The sequence below is a fragment of the Onychomys torridus genome, chromosome 3 (assembly GCF_903995425.1).
Source record: "Onychomys torridus chromosome 3, mOncTor1.1, whole genome shotgun sequence".
NCBI lineage: Eukaryota > Metazoa > Chordata > Mammalia > Rodentia > Cricetidae > Onychomys > Onychomys torridus.
In genome coordinates, this window is record NC_050445.1 from 142,466,960 (window position 1) to 142,485,518 (window position 18,559).

The 18,559-nt window shown below is 41.7% G+C and overlaps 1 protein-coding gene across 1 annotated transcript in view; it reads right to left on the reverse strand.

Moving 5' to 3' along the window:
• LOC118580292 (pregnancy zone protein-like) overlaps positions 1 to 18,559 on the reverse strand; it is a 48,876-nt gene that overhangs the window by 11,670 nt on the left and 18,647 nt on the right. The window contains exons 14-26 of the mRNA XM_036181958.1: positions 16,617 to 16,759; positions 12,901 to 13,050; positions 11,390 to 11,554; positions 9,685 to 9,787; positions 7,088 to 7,250; positions 6,470 to 6,698; positions 5,886 to 6,012; positions 5,341 to 5,462; positions 5,084 to 5,135; positions 1,995 to 2,078; positions 1,333 to 1,509; positions 1,009 to 1,096; positions 347 to 503 (exon numbers count right to left, since the gene is read on the reverse strand). Coding sequence (XP_036037851.1) covers positions 347 to 503; positions 1,009 to 1,096; positions 1,333 to 1,509; positions 1,995 to 2,078; positions 5,084 to 5,135; positions 5,341 to 5,462; positions 5,886 to 6,012; positions 6,470 to 6,698; positions 7,088 to 7,250; positions 9,685 to 9,787; positions 11,390 to 11,554; positions 12,901 to 13,050; positions 16,617 to 16,759 — 1,760 coding nt within the window. The remainder of the gene's footprint in view (positions 1 to 346; positions 504 to 1,008; positions 1,097 to 1,332; positions 1,510 to 1,994; positions 2,079 to 5,083; positions 5,136 to 5,340; positions 5,463 to 5,885; positions 6,013 to 6,469; positions 6,699 to 7,087; positions 7,251 to 9,684; positions 9,788 to 11,389; positions 11,555 to 12,900; positions 13,051 to 16,616; positions 16,760 to 18,559) is intronic.

Genomic DNA, 18,559 nt, shown 5'->3' on the forward strand with positions numbered 1-18,559 from the left:
ACTGGAACGTTTAGACTCTCCGAGTTATGTTATCAGGACTGGAGAACTCTTTTTTTCTTTTTTAAAGATTTTAAAAATCATGTGTATATATATATGCATTTATGTTGTTTGTGCATGAGTGAAGTACCCACAGAGGCCAGAAGAGGGCACTGGGTCATCTGGAGCGGTCGTTACAGGTAGTTGTGAACTGATTGAGGAGGATGCTGGGAACCAAACTGGTCCTCTGCAATAGCACTAAACACCCTTAATCACTGAGTCATCGCTCCATCCCCAAGGACTGGAGAACTCTTACAGAAGCCTTCTTTCCTACACACCACAGCCTTCTAGAGGGGAATCAGGACATCACCTTCATAGCGTTGTTGAGCAGGGATCCGGACTTTTCAAAACAACCGGTTTCTTTTTGTTTCCCTGAGAGCCAGTTGAGAGCTTTCGTGATGTGTGTCTTCTCTATAAAGATGTGTGACTGAGCTTGAGCAAAGGCCTTGAGCACGAATGCAGTGAGCCTGTTCAGCAGAAAAGAGACGGAGAAGCAGGGCCACCTCACTTTTAAATCTCATCATGCGTTGCCTGCAGACACTGATCTTCATAGGTCAGTGGAGGTCATTTTGGAGGGTCTTAGATGATAGTTTTCTCTCTTTGGTCTTTTAAAATATATCTTATTTGAACTGTCACTGTACCCTCGCATCAAAACTGCATTTTCCAAATGACTTCCAATTGTACTGCTCTACATCACTTCCTCTGCTCCCTGCCTCGCCTCTTCTGAAGAGCAGTGGGAAAGCTTTCCCATCACTGTGGACAACTGCACTTCTTGTCTCCCACCTCCATTTCTTTGTTTCTCTATTGTCACCTGGGCTGGTGGAGTGGATGGGTTTTCAGAGGTCAGAAGGGATGACATTTGGAGTTTTAAGAATAAATAAACCTTCCAGAAAAGAATCCCAGGTGTCAGAGAACAGCAAATTCTTGAAATGCCTCAGATCAGCAAAGCACAATGACACAATTTCATCTTACCAAGTATTTCCCTGGCTGTTCCTATCATGACCTCCAAATGTGCTGTATGAGCCATCACTGTGCTGATAGTTCAGCTGCCTCTGATACCCTGGAGAGGGAAATTCAGTCATGTATGAGTGACATGAGACAATTATTATTCTTCATTAATTTAACCCTATCAAAGAATCATTGAGTAACCATTTTTTACTCACATGTTTCTAAGAATATTGACACTATTGGGAATCATTATTCTACAGAGGGGCATTTGATTGGAAATCACAGCAATAATGATTACCAAATCTCATCCAAACAGAAGTCATTTTGGAGTTCAGGTAAATTGCTCACCACTGATGAGGTAGCTAATGGCTTTGGACTTGATGGTCTCCGTCAACTGTTGTGTCTCATTCAGATAGTTTAGAACATAGATGTTGGGGACAAAAAGGACCATATTTTGTTCTCCACAGCCGTAGGGCATCTGGAGAAGATTTTGGAGGTTTTGCATTGCAGAGCCTAGTATATCGCCTGAGGAGTGAAAGGTTATTGCAAATTAGAGGAATATAGAGATGGCTTGTATTGGAGTAGGAAAATATAACCTAGAGGCCACACTATTAATTGAATGAAAGAAAAAATTAAATAAAAAATGAGAAAAACAGGAAGCAGGGAAGAACCTGAATGGCAAGAGATAAAATCTTTTCTGATGGGCCACAATGTCTGGGAAGATGGAACTATCATTTTTATATCCACCAGGATACACTGTCATCCAGTTTCCCTCTTGAAGAGGAGGACACAGTTCTTACTAACTGTCAGAGTTAACCAAAGCATACTGTGTAGAACAGCATCTGGTGACTTGCTTTCTCATTCTCGCGCAGGGCAGCCCTTGAGCTGGGGCTCCTTTCTCAATCCAACATCAGGTGCTCAGTGACTGCATTAGGCTTGCGGGGTGAGGTCCCATGTGTACTGGGATTACAGAGAGGAGCAGCTGTTAGGGCTGGTGCTGAGAGACTTACCCAAAACAGAGTGTGTAGCCCTGGCAGATCCTTCAACCACATTGGGTGGGAGGTCCAGTGACCACTGGTTAACTAATTCAGCATCTAATGAAAGGACACAAACTAGACATTAGACAATTACGGTGTGGGGGGAGGGGAAGAAAGCGATGCTCCATGTTTGTCATAAATATTTTTCCTCAACATCTAGATGCAACCTTTGTGTTTCTCTTTGAACTTAAGCAGTTTCTTGGTGCAGTTAGGTTCTTCCCAAAGCCACCACTCATCTCATGGCAAAGTTCATGTTTGTTATATATTTGTACTAACTGTCTACAGCTTTCCTTATAAGCATATATGTTACAAAGACTTCCTTCTTTTTCCTCATGGATTATATTAATTCCGTGTATGTGTGTGTGTGTGTGTGTGTGTGTGTGTGTGTGTGTGTGTGTGTGTATGCACCCATGAGGCAGGATCTCTCACTGAATCTAGAACTTGCTGTTTTAGCTAGACTGGGTCCTCTTGCCACTGTTCCTCAGTTCCCCATTGCTGACTGGGATTACAGGTGTACACTGTCTTGCTCAGCTTTTATATGGTGGCTGTGGATCCAAATTCAGGTCCTCATGCTTGCCCAGCAAACACTTCACCTACCTGCTCAGCCATCTCTCTAGCTGCAATTCTCATCATTGTTAATGTTTTTACACAGGCGTTTATCCCACACGTATACATTAAATATGTGGTGTGTTCTGAGTTCTGTCTTATGTGCTGTGAGTGGTGACTTTCAAAACTCATTTCCTGACTTTTTAGAGCCCTTACTTTTATTAGAAGCGTTAGGCAAACAAGTGAAGGTGTATTTAGTGAGACTGACATTGGTAGGGACTGGCGGAAAGTAGAAGAGGCTGTTTGTGGGCTGAAATAGTAAAGTGGGAGGCTGGGGAGGTGACGCACCATGGAAAGACTCGTCAGGAAAGTCATTTGTGTTCAGAGGCCATCAGTAAGTCACGGAGTAAGAGTTACAGACACTGTCAGCAAGATACTCCAAGGAAAAATGAACCCAAAGTCAAAAGACTTTAGAGACGGAAGTGTGGTAAACATGCTCCCAGAGAAAGAAGGCTGGTGTGGCTGGCTCTCAGCGAGTGAGAGGCAGAGCAGCGGGCCATGGTGTTGAGGGGATGTTAAGGGTTTTAGGGCTGTGGAATGTAGGAGAGCTGTGAAAGGTGTGAGCAGAGGAAGGACATGTTCTGACTGATTTGACATGCTCTTGAAGGAACCCTCTTGCTGTACAGGGACAAGAGGGGATGGTCAGGAGGTCAGTTAGAAAACTGCTGAAGTTTTTTTTTTTGAGAGACTCCAGCACGTGCCACCACATGCTGCTCAGTTCGGAAGTCACTGAGGCAGGCCAGCCAGGGAGGGATGACAGTAGATATGGTGAGAAGTGGGCGAATTCTGATATAGCTTGAGAGTGGAGTCAGCTACATCTGTGAATGGATTGGGGTGGAGGAGAGTTGAACTGACGCTATAAAGGCAGATTTACACATTTCATGCCCGGCACATGGAAGAATGAAACGGCCACAATATGAGATGAAGGGAGTTGGGAGGAGCAGTTGTGGGGCCAGTAGGGCTTTCCTTTGTGGCAGAGTAGTTCTGAGGTCCCGGTTAGACCTACAAGCCTGTAAACACAGATGATGGCTAAATACAGGAGTCTGAGTTCAGAAAGGAGACATGCACCAATGATGCATGTAAATTTGTGGGCTCTGGTACTTGATTGTTATTAAAGTTATGTGCCTAGGTCTGGGGAGGTGGCTTAGTCAGTAAAATGTTTGCCTTGTAACATGAGGACCTGAGTTTGATACCCACAACCTGTGTGGGAAGAAAAAGCCAGACACAGTAGTGTGTATTTGTAATCTTAGCTCTGGTGAGGCAGAGACAGGGAGGTCCTTTGGGTTTGCTGGCTAGCTGGCTTACCTTACTTGCTAGGTTAGTGAGAGACCTTGTTTTACAAAAATAAGGTGGAGAGCACCCAAGGTACAATGCCTAAGGTTGACCTTTGTCCCCTATATGCACATACACATATATACATCCTCTACAGGAACACACACACACACACACACACACACACACACACACACAGACACACAATGTATGTAGATGAGACTATCAAAGATATTTAGATGAATGGTCTCTAATTTATGATGGTTTCAGTCACTATAGTGTGAACGTGATGCATAGTCAGTAGAAACCATGAACACCTTGAATTCTGAACATCGCCCTTTTCCTGGACTAGTGATAATGGAATGCAACACTATCTAGTGATGCTGGGCAGCAGCAGCTGTCCTCTGCCTCAAGCCAGGATGGGACTATAAGAGCAAACAATTGTGTTGCTAATCTACGATATCCCATAGGTTAGGTATATTAAATGGATTTTTGACTCATTTTTGTGATGGACTTAATAGGTTGCAACCCCTTTGTAAGTTGAAGGGCATCTCTATAGGGAATGGGCTTGTAGGTAAAGCCTCACCTTAAGAAACACTCTAGATGGCACACAACGTTTTTTTGATGGAGATCTTTATATGATCATACTAACAGTATCAGTCAAATAATGTTTTGGGGTCTATGTCAGCACACTAGAGATACTGTCAATCAAAGCACAAGTATGGATATATTTAAATTACAAATGTAATAGTATACCTGAACAATGCCACACAGATCCTTCAATGCCCTCAACATAGTCTAAGGAGAAGTTTTACAGGCATAGATGTATTAGAAAGAATCCTGCCCCAGGTCAAGGCTTTTATCACTAACCAGGAGCTTCCTGACAACTTTTTCACTATACCTCTTCTTTATCCTTAAAATATGACAATAATTATAATAATAATGTTAATATCCTCAATAGTATTCATCCTTTAGTCCCCTGGGGAAATTGAGCATATTTTGAGAGATTTTCATCAAGAAAGGGCTTCTCTTCATGAAATGTCTTTAGGTTTCCATGGAAAGAGCATACAAGTTTTTGCTTTATTTTTTCTTCAGAGTAAGCTATATCCTCGAGATGTTTTTTCCACAGCTATAAATTCTACTAAATGGCTTAGTTTGAGAATTTTGTGTTTTGTTACACATACCTGATGCACATAGCAGTGTGTTGAATGTTTGCTCCTTCTCAATTCCTTCAGGCTTGGCATTGAAAAAAAAAAAAGTAAAATGATACAAAACATAACAAATACAAAACAAAAGAAAGAAACAAACAAAAACCCAAACCAATCACTTTGAAGTATTAGTAAAAAATTGAGCTGTAGACCCATGCACAATCCGGAAGTGAGATACAGTTGCCCAGATTACAAACACAATGCCACACGGCAGACCCACAGTACTCACACACCTCGACTATTAAGGGTTTGACCACAGTGTCCTTCTGTATAAGGTCTGGTACTTCTGCCACCTTGTTGCCACACAGTTCTGGAGACTGCAGAGCTTCTGCAGTAGCTGTGAAGTTCACCTCCCCTGGGAGATACAGTTTTGAAGGCTTTAAATGGTGATACTCGGGCCAGTGAGATGCCCCGGTGGTTGAATATGCTTGTTGCCAAGACTGACACCCAGGGTTTGATCCCTGGGATCCACATGGCAGAAACAGAGAACCAACTCCCCCCAAGTTGTCCTCTGACCTCCACATGTGCATTGTGGCACACACACACACACACACACACACACACACACACACACACACACAGAGCAAATAAACGAATTTGAAAATTCAGACAAACACTGTTATACTGTGTTAAATGCTTTCCCCCAGAGTACACAGTGCTTTTCTGCTTGGGTGATCAGTTTTAAATTCAAGAGGAGGAAAAGTGTGCATTGGGCTCACAGCCAGAGCAAACCATTGCAACACAAAGCATGAAATCAGTCAACAGCTTTGCCACTCACCCAGTGACTTTGGGGTCACAGCCCAGGACACAGTTTTCCTTCCATTTCCACAGATGCAGTGGGAGTTTTCATGGTCCCCTACTGGGACTGCCAGGAAGTCAGGAGAGATCTCCAGGTTCACACGGATCTGTTCCCCAACCCAGACAGGCAGAGAGAGTCAGGAGGAATGAGAAGTAGAGAGCAGACGAGGCCAGAGGCTGTGAGATGTGTCAGAATGGGTAAATCCTAGCACATGCTTTGAAATTTAGATGTTTGCAATACAGGAATGGTGTAAATGCCTGGGATTTCTCTGTGCCAACGGAGAAAAAGATATTTCTTTAGACAGACTTTAAATACAAAGTTGGGCATGGTGGCATGTTCCTGTAATTCTAGCACTTTGCTGGTTGAGGCAGGAAGGTGGGGATTTTTAGGTCAGCCTGAATTTAGGAACATTTACAGAGAGTAGTGAATGAAAACAGTGTTTCTCTGAGTACTTGTTCCTTTCTGAGACCAGGGCACAGCACACACAGCTCTATAGGGGGTCTGAGGAGCCCTAGGTAATGGGGTGATGGGGTTCACATTCACTTCCAGAGAAGTGCCCTTACCCGAATGCAGTGAGACATGTAATTGAACACTGTGGCTTTGAGGGTGAAGGCTTCTCCCCGCACCACAGAGTAGGGGAGGGTGAGTTCCAGGAAGAAGGGCTGGAAGACTTGAAGAGAGATGGTGGGGGAGAGACCAAGGCCAGTAGCTCCAGACAAGCAGAATGCGCTGGCCTTCCACTCAGTGATGGTGTCGGGGACCTTCACTGCCAGCTCACTGCCGCCGGATACGCTGGTGTGGAGGGAAAAGAGAGGAGAAAACCAGAATGTGGTAACTCAGAAATCACGTGCTGCAGACGTGGGGCTAAATCTAGAGGCTTGATGCTTCTGTTGGGGGTCTCTGGAAGTCCTCCCCTCCCCTCCCCTCTTCTCCCCTCCCCTCCCCTCCCTCTCCTTCCCCCATTCTCTTTCGATTTACTCATCCCCACCCCCCACCCCTCTTGGGGAAGAAGACAGCTTCCAGTTTTCTGTCACTTCTGTAAACTGGGAGCCACGTAAGGGGGAGAAAAGTGTTTGCTGTGAGAGATAAGTGAATCAGAACTGGAAGGATCGTGAATGGATGACACCAAAGTCCCACTCACACCCTCACCTATGCTAATCCCCAGGGAGCATTCAACTCACTCCAGTGGCACCATGTCCCAGATCCAGGTTTCTGGGAAAAACTTCCGCACTGTCTCTCTGACTTGCACCTCTTGAAAATCTTCTCTCATGCTGACTGGTTCTGAGTAGCTCATTGTTCTGAAGCCTGCTCCTGCTACTGATGCCATAGGTAAGGCTTGAGGTGCTATGTGAGAAGACAACATATGAGCCCCACATTCTCACAACTGATTTTGAATGGTTTTTGTTTCTTCAGTAGAAGAGGATCATCTACCCTGCAGTCACTTTTTTAAATTTATTTTTATTTATTTGTTTATTACTTCATATATTTTATACATTTGTTCTATTGCTTCATGGCATAGAGGTGAGTATATTTTTCTTTCTAAAGCCAATGGAACTTTCTCTAAGACAGCTGGTTTCCTGAAATGATAGTCTTGTCTCCACTGGCACTGGTAGTGAATACCAAGGTCAGGAAAGGAAATTAGCTGTAGCAAGTTTCCAGAAATAGGACTCATTTACCAGTGAACGAGACAGAGACACAAACAGAAAGCAGTAGGATCCCGGAATGTGTGGGCTCCATACCCTAGCCTTGGAAAGGGATCACAGCTCCATATGGGGCTGTGTAATCAAGCGTGGAGGTTGGGAAACATTGGCGACAGTGAAAAGGTCTCTGAACATGTCACAAGCAAAAACTAACCCACAATCAAAGGTGCAACGAATCTGAGGTGTCCTCTTGGTTTGCATTATCGATTTTGATGTAACCTTGGACCTGAGCACACACGTGCACTTTGCACTGTCCGTTACCGCTTGAAACACCCTGGCTCAGACTCCTGGCTGTTGTGAGCTGTGAACTGCAGCAGCTTTATTCTCCACATGAAGGTTTCTGCTCTCAGAGAAGCATAATGGCTTAACTACAAAAAAGAGTTATAATATTTTCCTTCTAGCCTATAGGCATCAGCTTAATTATTTAGAACATCTGAGTTTTAAAAACTGCTGCTGTTTGAGTTGTTGACTTGAGTTTGATAAAAATGATTCAATGAATTTTAGTGTGGAATTCATGTAGAACTTCCAATAATTTCTGACATGGCCACAAACATGCATCTACTACTTTTTTTTTTGCATCTACTATTTTTATTGTGTATTTATGTGAAATGCCATTTTCAGCACTGATGACTATAAAGTTAACATATCAACTAAGGTTGAAACCCACTGAAGATGCTTTAGATCTTATAGTATCTAATATGCATCCATAATTTAATTCTTTATGCAAGATAGACAAGCATATTCTTCCCAGTTAGTCTGTAAATTTGCTTTTGTTTTTAGTAAATGGTGAATGCAAAGGTGTACCAAAGAATTGCTTTAAAATAAATTTCTTTATAATTCACTGTCATTAAATGCTGTGGGATAATGCTCTTGTTCACTGTAAAGATTTGTCACTCCTATTGGTTTAATAAAATGCTGATTGGTCAATAGCCAGGCAGGAGGTGTAGGTGGGGTGAGCAGACTAGGAAAGAGGAGAGGTACAGACAGAGTCACGAGCCAGATGCAGAGGAAGTAAGATGAGAATGATGGACTGAGAAAAGCTCCCAAGCTAGGTGGTTAAACATAGAGAAGAATTATGGGTTAATTTAAGTGTGATAGCTAGTTAGTTATAAGCTTGAGAAATAGGCCAAACAGTTTATGATTAATATAAGCCTCTGTGTGTTTATTTGGGACTGAATGGCTGCACGACTGGCCACAGAAACTTCCATCTACAATTAAACATTTTATATTCATAGCTCTTTGATACAGTTACATGCTGGGGTTACATTTGAAAAGAGGTTACAAGTGCACAAAGTTTAACAAGTCCATTATACACCATGAGGATCAGCTACAGTCTTCACTACAGCTGGTTCTCAAGACTTCACCATGTGGAACTTAAGGTGGTCATTAGTTGATGGGAAGGCAAGGAAAGGGAAAGAATTCCAGGGAAACAGCTGTGCAAATGTATTCACAAAGGTGGGAAGGCACTTTCAGAGGTTAATGAAAAGTCCCTCTAGGGTAGAATGTATATTTCAGGAGTGTGCTTATCATAGTCAAGCAAATCGTAAGTGTAAGTATAGAATAAAACACCATGGAGGTTAGGATAAAGACGTCTTTTAAGGTAAGACTCAGTGAGACAAAAGAAATAGACCCACAAACAACTTCTGGGTGAGCCTAAAGATGAGCAAGGTGAAGCTCAGCCACTGAGATGGAGTGCTGGCTGTGGACTGAAGCCTCAGTCCTGTCATGCCTGACTTAGGTGTGGGGTCTACAGACAACAGAGGGGATATGAAGAAGCAAGATGATTGACGTCTAGGATGAAAAAGTCAATCTTGACAAGAGAAGGGAGAGAGGGGAGGGAAGGGGGAGAGAGAGGTGGGGAGGGAGAGGACATGGGAGGGAGAGAGAAACCTGAATTCTATTTTTGACAGAGAATGTGACTGGTGAATATATTGCCAAATGAGTTGGGTGGAGCCCAAGCTGTATATGTAGATGATGTGTATGTACATATATGTATAAAAACATTCTTTACACTCCTACCCTACTCCAGCGAAGCAGCATTTTTGCTCCTATTATTCTAGCAGACGAAGAAATCACACCTTTACCTCCATAGGCTACAGGCATTCCTGGATAGGCTTGAGGCAGATTGCAAAAGTGTGGTTTGTAGATTTTGGAGTTGGTAAAAATATTTAATCCTACAGACTGGAAAGAAATATTACATGTTAAAGCACATTGGAAACTCCAGAGAGGGGATTTAAATTGTTCTCAGCTGCAGACCTCTATAAGAAGAATTATATATATGTTTTAAAGGTAAAAATAAGAGATTTTAGTTTATTTTGATAAAATAAAATCTAATTCACAATCTGGATATACCTAATTCTCATAGCTCAGTTTAGCTCTAGTTAATCCTAAAAAATATACATTCAAAGCAGGCTGATACTTCTAAAATGGAGTTTATTAATAAGACCAACCATTGACAAATGGGATGTTGTGAGATTAAAAAGCTCTGCAAACCAAAAGAACCAGTCACTTGATTGTGAAGGGCACTGTCTACAGAAGGGGAGAGAATCTTGGCCAACTGTACATCTGACAGAGGACTAATATCTGTAATATACAAATAACTAAAAAACCCTAAACAACAAGAAATCCACCCAGTAAGGAAACAGGTTAATAAAATGAACAGATAGACAGTTCTCAAAAGATGACATTAAAGTAGTCAATATGAAACATGTTCAACTTAGAGAAATGTTAATCAAAACCATATCAAGATTCCATATTGGTCCAGTCAGAATGTCAGTCACAGCAGCAAATACTGATGAGGGAATGGTCACCAGGAATCCCTTACACACTGCTGGTGGACGTTTATCTAGTCTAGTCACAATGGAAGTCTGGAGGCCTCTCAATAAACTAAAAGGAGTTAGACATTCCATATGACCATACTACCGCTTTACCTATCCCTTTCCCAAAGCACTGCAAACCAGCCTATCACAGAGACACTTGCATTTCAGTGTTTATATAATCATTCTTTGTAATAGCTAACTTATGGAACCAACTTAGCTGTCCAAAAAGAGAGGCATGGATAAGGAAACACACACACACACACACTACACACACACACACACACACACACACACACACACACACACACACACACCAATTTTCCAGCTATAAAGAACAATGAAGCCATGTGAGTTTCAGGAAAATAGATGCAACTGGAGATAATCATATTAAGTGAGCTAAACTAGTCTCAGAAAGAAAAACATTACATGTTTTTAATGACTGTGTTCTCTTTCATTTGTGGATCCTAGACTTGATAAAGGTACACAAAGTTCTGTCTACATATGTTAATGAAAGTAGAAGCAAAATGGTCCAGGGGACAAAGGGGCCTCATGGGAAATGGGGCGGGGGGGGGTGAGGAAAGGGAGGGTGAGGCAATACTTGGGGAATATGATCAACCAACAATGTATACACAGATACTTTAGAAACTCTAAAGAATTAATTGTGCAAATGACTTCGATTGAGGCTGCCAAGAAGGTACTCATATATTAATCTCTAAGATATATATATATCTACATACACAGATATAGAGAGAAACAGTAAACCACTTGTTACTTAAGGTGCTAGAGAAATCCTGGTAGATATGCATGTGTACAAAGCGATAAACCCATGCCTTTGAGATTCTTTTCTGTTGATTATTGTTTTGTTAGAGAAGGGAGGGTCAGATTGCAGTGTTTAGAAGCTCCTGGATTTTATATTTTAACACAGACTTATAAATCAGCTCTGGTGAGTTTCAGGAAGGATTACCTCAAAAACACTGTTGGCATCATCGTCGCTCAGGTCCTGCTTCGGTATGTACACAATCCCATTGTGAGTGATTTCTTCTGCTTTGATGCAGTTTTCGCTGTGTCCGTACATTGGGCCACCGTACTGAACACCCTGGGGAGACTTCCCTGGCAGCAAATTATAGATCTGTGCATTGGAGGAGAAGAGAGGGACCCTGTTCGTGTTCTACTGTTTAAAGAATTTTAAACGTGATAATGCTCAATATGGAATTTAAACTACTGTGGTTTTATTCACCCTTTCTATGTGTATGATATAAGGGAAGAGGCAGAGAATCATAGAAAGAGACGGAATGTCACAGTTTACAATCCTCTTGTGCACAAATACAGTAATTAAAGGGATGAAAGGACGGAGATACAGCTCAATTGGTAGAATGCTTGTGTAACTCACAGGCATGAAGCCTTGGATTTCCTCTCCAGCACTGCATAAACCAGGCATGCTGGTGCAGGCCTGTAATCCCATCACTTCGGAGGTGGGGGTATGAGGACCAAAAACTCAAGGTCATCCTTAGCTGTCTTATGAGTTCAATGTCAGCCTGGGCCATATGAGACTCTTTCTAAAAAAAAAAAAAAATGAAGTGAATTTATTAAAACTGATCTTATGTAGAAGAATATGAGGAAGAGAGCTAGAGGCTGCCAGTTTTCTGGTTAATGGTATAGAGGGAGGGTGGATAATGGGCACACAAGAGACAACTGGACCACTTCTGACCAGTTATTCTGGTCTCAGTAGTGCTGGACCCGGAGGCAAGAAACAGAGGATAACTTTAAAACTGGTAAAGACACCACAAAGCCAGTAAACAGGGATGCTTCTTTGAAAACGCAAAGATGTTTTAAAGACATGTTTGAAAAGAAACTGTTTTTGTCCACTTTAAGATCAGTAAGTGCTTAATTTCAGGGAAAGCAGAAAAGCAGGGCATGTTACAGGTTAGCAAGTGGATTGGAAGAAATTCAACTTCTCTCTTTTTTTTTTTTTTCTGGTTTTTCGAGACAGGGTTTCTTTGTAGCTTTGGAGCCTGTCCTGGACTAGCTCTGTAGACCAGGCTGGCCTCGAACTCACAGAGATCCACCTGGCTCTGCCTCCCGAGTGCTGGGATTATAGGCGTGCACCACCGCCGTCTTTTTTTTTTTTTTTTTGTGGAGCGAACTCAGGGCCTTGCGCTTGCTAGGCAAGCACTCTACCACTGAGCTAAATTCCCAACTTAACTTCTCTAAAACGTATCATAGCATGCTCTCTCCACAATTAACACACCCTACTTGTATTTTATTATTCATAACATGAAGTTATAAGACCTGTCCTGAATTACTATTCACTTAAGAAATACCAGGGTGAAATGAGACCTTTCTGTAAAGCACTTTGCTCAGAGACTGTCAGGGAGTTACATCACACTTATCACTCTGAGGATCTTATCCTTTGTGGTTATGGTTTATCTTATCATGTCAGCATTCTGTGCCGCCCAAGACTGCAATGGGACTCACTGTCTGAGGTGAGAGCTCGGCTTCCGGCTTCAGTAGCAGCACGCTCTGGTCTACTGCACGAAGGGCACAGAGGGACAAGGGCGTGGCTGTGACCTTCAGGTGGGCATCAGAGGCTGGGAGGCTTTGCGCTGGTGAGAAACTCAGATTTACCTGCAAAGAGCATATGATTATAGCAATATCTTAAAAAAATGAACATTACAGTCTTGACTCTGCTCCAGCCCATGCTGAGCCCTCTTTCTTTCCCTATCTTACAGCAGGTTTACAGAATGGACTTTTCTAGGAATTCTCCATTCGGCATGGAAGTGTGGCTCGGGTTTACTTGGTTTTCTTTCTTTCTGTAACTGGTAGAAGGTTGATGTTGATCCCACTGAAATAGAATCCAGTATGGTATTGAAAACATTCCTGAGAAGGAAGACACAAACCTTTGGTGGCTGACCTATCTGTGTAAGATGAAACACCTAACTTCCTCCAGTCATGGTCACATGATATTCTACAGTAGGGCAATGCTGATATCCAATATGTATTTTAAGATGTATGTTGGGAAATTAGTAAGTTTATAAAAATTAAAAAGCATCTGAAGGCTTAGTACAGGAGAACAGAACAATGGGAAATTGTATGGAATTTTGTTAAGAGTTTTGATTGTGCTTTGGCTAATAGAAAGTCATGGGTGAGGGAGTTGTTGGTTTCTTCCATTAATGAAGAGATTTCTTAAATTTCCTTTCCTCCTGATTCTTTGTTTTGGCTTATTCCAGTGTGTTAGTTTTTGCTTTATCTTATTTTATTTTGTTATTTTCCCCCAGAAGCCTGTTTGTTTTCTAACACAAATGTCAGTATGCTCAGTGAAATTACTTGGGTCAGTGAATTTCACTGCAACAAAGGGATGGTTTGAAATCATGCTGCCATGAGGTGAACATCTGCATATCTCAAAATCAACCTGTTAGGAAAACATTGCTTGTGGAGTCTTCCGAGTATCTTTTTATTTTTTTTTTTAGAAAATTTAAGTTCATTAAAATAAGTTCATGTCTATATTGGATGAACAAGTTAATTATTTGAGATTATGACCAACTGAAAATATTATTTGCCAAGAAAAGGGCATGTTAGGAAAATGCAAAATTGCTTACTGATACAAGATCTGGAAGAGAAACTTAATGCATGTCTTGAAGGAGGCCGTACTAGATATGATAATCAGTGTTGTTCTTAGCGAATAGTTACATCTAGGTGAGATTAATAGTCAAAAATTTGAGGTGAGGTCTCAAAGGAAAAGAATGACTTATGCCTTTATTATAATGGAATTATATGATGCAAAATGTCCCAAAGCCTGATGATGTGACACACAAGAACTTTTGCATTGTGCTTTTTAGGAGAAAGAACTTTCATGGGTGCAGATTAGACCACAGGGCCATCACATCTGAACTGAAAACCTCATGTGCCACTGCCGTTCCACCTGAGCCACATGGAAAACCATCTCCCGTGGGGGTATGTGACTCCATGGTAGAGGAAAAAGAAAACTAACATGGCAGCTGTTCATTCCAGGGACTGAGCAGTTTCCAGCGCTGGACTCAAAACCACTTTTCTCTTTTTCATTTGACTTATTTTTAAACTAATTTGAGAAAGGATCCTGCACATATCCCAGGTTGGCTTTGAACTCACTATGTACCCCAAGGATCCTGCTGAAGCCCCCAAATGCTGGGATCAGAGGCATGCATCCACGGCGCCTGACCTGTGTTGTTTCCTCTTACTTATCTCTCCACTATGCACAAACATTTGCAGGGCTTGGTGCCAGAAAAACAATTTAAACTAATATATATTTAATGTGTACACACTGTCTTAAAGGGAAGATGTTCTAAACAGAAAACAGTTTTTCTCTGTCCAATAAAAGACTAGAAAAATACACCGGTTTGAAGAGATGCGGCCCTGTTTAACTCCAGCTCCGTTCTCATTCCCTCCAGGCCTCTCTTTGCTCACCATCCCGTCGGGGGACTAAACTGGTAATTCCACTAGACCCGTTCTGGCATTTTCGTGGCAGTCGGCGTTCTTGTGGGTGCTGCGTGAGTCTTCCTTTCTGTGGTTGTCTGTGCTTTCTTTCGTCTTTGGTCAACGGTAAGTGAAAAGTGATCTGAAGTGACAGTTAACTTTGAATAGCCAGCCTTTAGCTCCTATCAAGAATTTTTGTGGTGTTACACAGAGATTTTCCACTGCTTTGCAGAATCAGAGGCATTTTTCAGATTTGATTCTGAGTAGGAAGTAATTTTTTTTTCTCTCTCAATTATATGCTGTCAGATGTTTCAAGTCTGGAGTGTGAAGAGGTAAGACTCACTCACTGGCTAGAGACTGTTGCCCACTGCTAAAGTGGGGTGAGCCAAGGCTTAGTCCTCCCAAGATTTCCCTTGCAACTGCACATAACTCATAGAAGAAGACCCTAGAGGCTGATGCAGGAGGCTCACGTGACATGAAATTCACAGAAGACCCCAACAGAATCTACACTCTGCTCCTGACACAATGCCCAGCTTTAACAGCGTTCCTTAGATGGAAGTGAAGATTTATATAGCAATCCACACTGTCTTTTGCTTAGATCACTGCATATGTAATGTATGTATGTATGTAATGTGAACACAGCAGAAATGCCCACTTGCTATAAATAGACATTATCTTCCTATTTATGGTTTTGAAAAACAAAAAGTGGCTGAAGCTGACAGAGCCCTTGTGATTGATAATTCAAAGACTATGCTACCAGAACAGTCAAAAGTCAGACAACCTGTGCCAATTCTGCTCTGATAAAACTTACTTATAGCTTAGTGGGGCTCACACTACAGCTTTATAGTTTTTAAAAATCATAAAAGATCTCATTGACAAGTTAATTTTTTTTTTTTATATTTTTTAACTCTGTATACTTTCTTGTCTACATTGAGGAGCTCAAAACACACACTCTGCAGGGAACTCTGCAGGGAATGGAATGGAGGTATGCCAGAGGGCCAATGGGACAAGGTATTACACAGCTTGGTGGGACAGCATTTTCAATGGAAAATTGGTAACAAAATATTTCAAAATAATTTAAATGTTTGATATGGGGCCTGGAGAGATGGCTCAGCAGTTAAGAGCACTGGCTGCTTTCCCAGAGGACCTGGGTTCAGTTCCCAGCACCCACATGACCACTCACAGCTACTTGTAACTTCAGTTCCAGGAGATTCCATGGCCTCTTTTGGCCTTCAGAGGTAACAAGCACGCACATGGTGCATAGACACACATTTGGGCAAGACACCATAAACATAAAATAAAACAACAATATATATATTTAAAAGTATATATAAATATATATTTTAAAGTTTGCTGTAGAATAGATTTTGAAGTCCACATGAGTCTTTTAAATTAAAAAAATTCTACCTGTGGCCACCTGCTTTGGGCAGTGCCACTAGATGGGTAAGGTATGATTTCTCTCACTAACTTGAGAGATACCTGGGGGGGAAAGTTTAAGAACCCCTGCATGATGGCTTTAAAATAGATATTAAGCCATTTTAATCCCAACCCTTGGAAGGCAGAGGCAGGTAGATCTCTGTGTGTTCACAGTCAACCTGATCTACCTAGCAAGTTCCTGGACATCTAGGTCTACATCGAGGGGCCCTGTCTCAAAAAGAAAAATTAAAATAGATATTACTTATTTATTGCCCACACTTATAAAGGACAGAATAAAAGGATCAGGCTTAGACATAAACACCCACCTTATTGGCGAAGCAGTTTTCAATTTGGAGTTTCTGAGTATCGACGACAATTTCCCCATCAGGTAAAATTGCATAAATGAGCAGCTGAGCCATGGGAGCCATGCCTGGCTCCACTTGAATTGGGAAGGAAAACGCCCCTTTGTCTGGAGAATGAAGTTGATTCAAGATTATAGATTAGGAGTGGAGTCTCAATTTTGTGTCAGAACAGTTCTTAGAATAGTTAAGAATTCATGTTTGGATCACGTAAGAAGGATTTGCACTTTTATCACTGTGCACAGAGTGGTGCTTGATAAATGCATGCTGAACAAATGACACTTTTATAGGTACAGCTTTAACTCTGTCCCCCAGTTAAGTAGGAAAACCCATTTAGTCTATGGCTCTATTTCTAAAGGTTTTTATATTTTATTTTATGTGTATCAGTGTTTTGCCTTCATGCATGTCTGTGCAGCATATGTGTGTAGTACCCACAAAGATCAGAAGAAGGTATCAGATTTCCTTAAAACCAGAGTTACAGATGGTTTTGAGCCACCATGTGGGTACTGGGAATTGAACCTGGGACCTCTGGAAGAGCATCCAGTGTTCCATCTCTTCAGCCCTTTATGTTTATTTCACATACACTGATAACCAACTACAGTGAGACTGAAGAGAATGAAGAGATGCTATAGACCTAAGAAGAGCCCTTGCTGAGCCTGGCTTTAGAGGAGAGGATGCTGCATCTTTACTGGACTGGTAGAATTATGATGCTAAAAGTCCTCTAGGAAGTATGCAGAGTGAGAGTCATGGTCCAGCAGACATTTTAGCGAAGATGTAACGTGGTTTAAACAGACGGTTAGGAAAAACACAGAGGTTAAAAGCAGTGCCGGATGTTGGAAGATCCAAGATGGTGGCTGGAGGCAGCCATCAATCACTACTCCAGCATAGGGAAAATCAACTCAACCAGAGAGCAAATGCTTTCAGAGGTGGAAGACTATAGAAGCATACTAAGTTCAGAAGTGAAGACACAGCCTACTTAGTCAGGGAAATGCCAGTCATATTTACATTGAGATCCCATTTGATTCCAGTCAGAATGGCAAAAAAGAAAACATAAACAACCGGAATGCTAGCAAAGATGTGCAGGAGAAGGAACCTTTAAGTTAGTGTAGTCATGGTGGTGAACAGCGTGTAGGATCCTCAATAAACTAAAAATAGAACAATCATATGGACCAGCTGTGCCACTCTTGAGTGTTTATCACATGGATATGAAATCAGCATTCAAAAGAGACACCTAAATATCCACACTCACAGTAGCTCTGTTCGCTACCATCAGTATATGGGGTCAACTTAAGCATCCATCAACAGATGAACAGGCAAGAAAATGTGGTCCACACAGAGAGTGGAATATTATTCAGTCACCAAGAATAATGAAATTATGTCATTGTCAGGAAAATGGGTGGAACTGGAGGACATTATGTTAAACAAAACAAGCCAGATGAAGAGATTAGTATTGTGCAGTTTGTTTCTCTTATATGGGGAAAAATAATGACTCAAAACTATAAGAAGAGTCCAGGAAGATGAAGAGGAGAGGAGTATGGGCAAAAGGAGGCCAAAGTATGATACACACAGGCATGGAGACAAGACTGTAAAACCATTAATTTGTGTGAACGATAAATATTGATGATTATAATGACAAAAGAATTAAAAAGATGGCTGCCAGTGAGGACTATAGAGGAGGGGGACTCTTGATGTACAATGGCAGAAATTCTAGTGGAACTGTGTCCTGAAGTTATGTGGAAAACGAATGTAAAGAAAGGATTGAAAAAGGAAAAGGGGTTTGGGATTTAGCTTAGTGGTAGAGCGCTTGCCTGGCAAGCACAAGGCCCTGGGTTCGGTCCTCAGCTAAAAAAAAAGAAAAGAAAAAGGAGAAGTGTTTAGAGAGAAGTACTGATGTCCAACCTGGCTTCTTC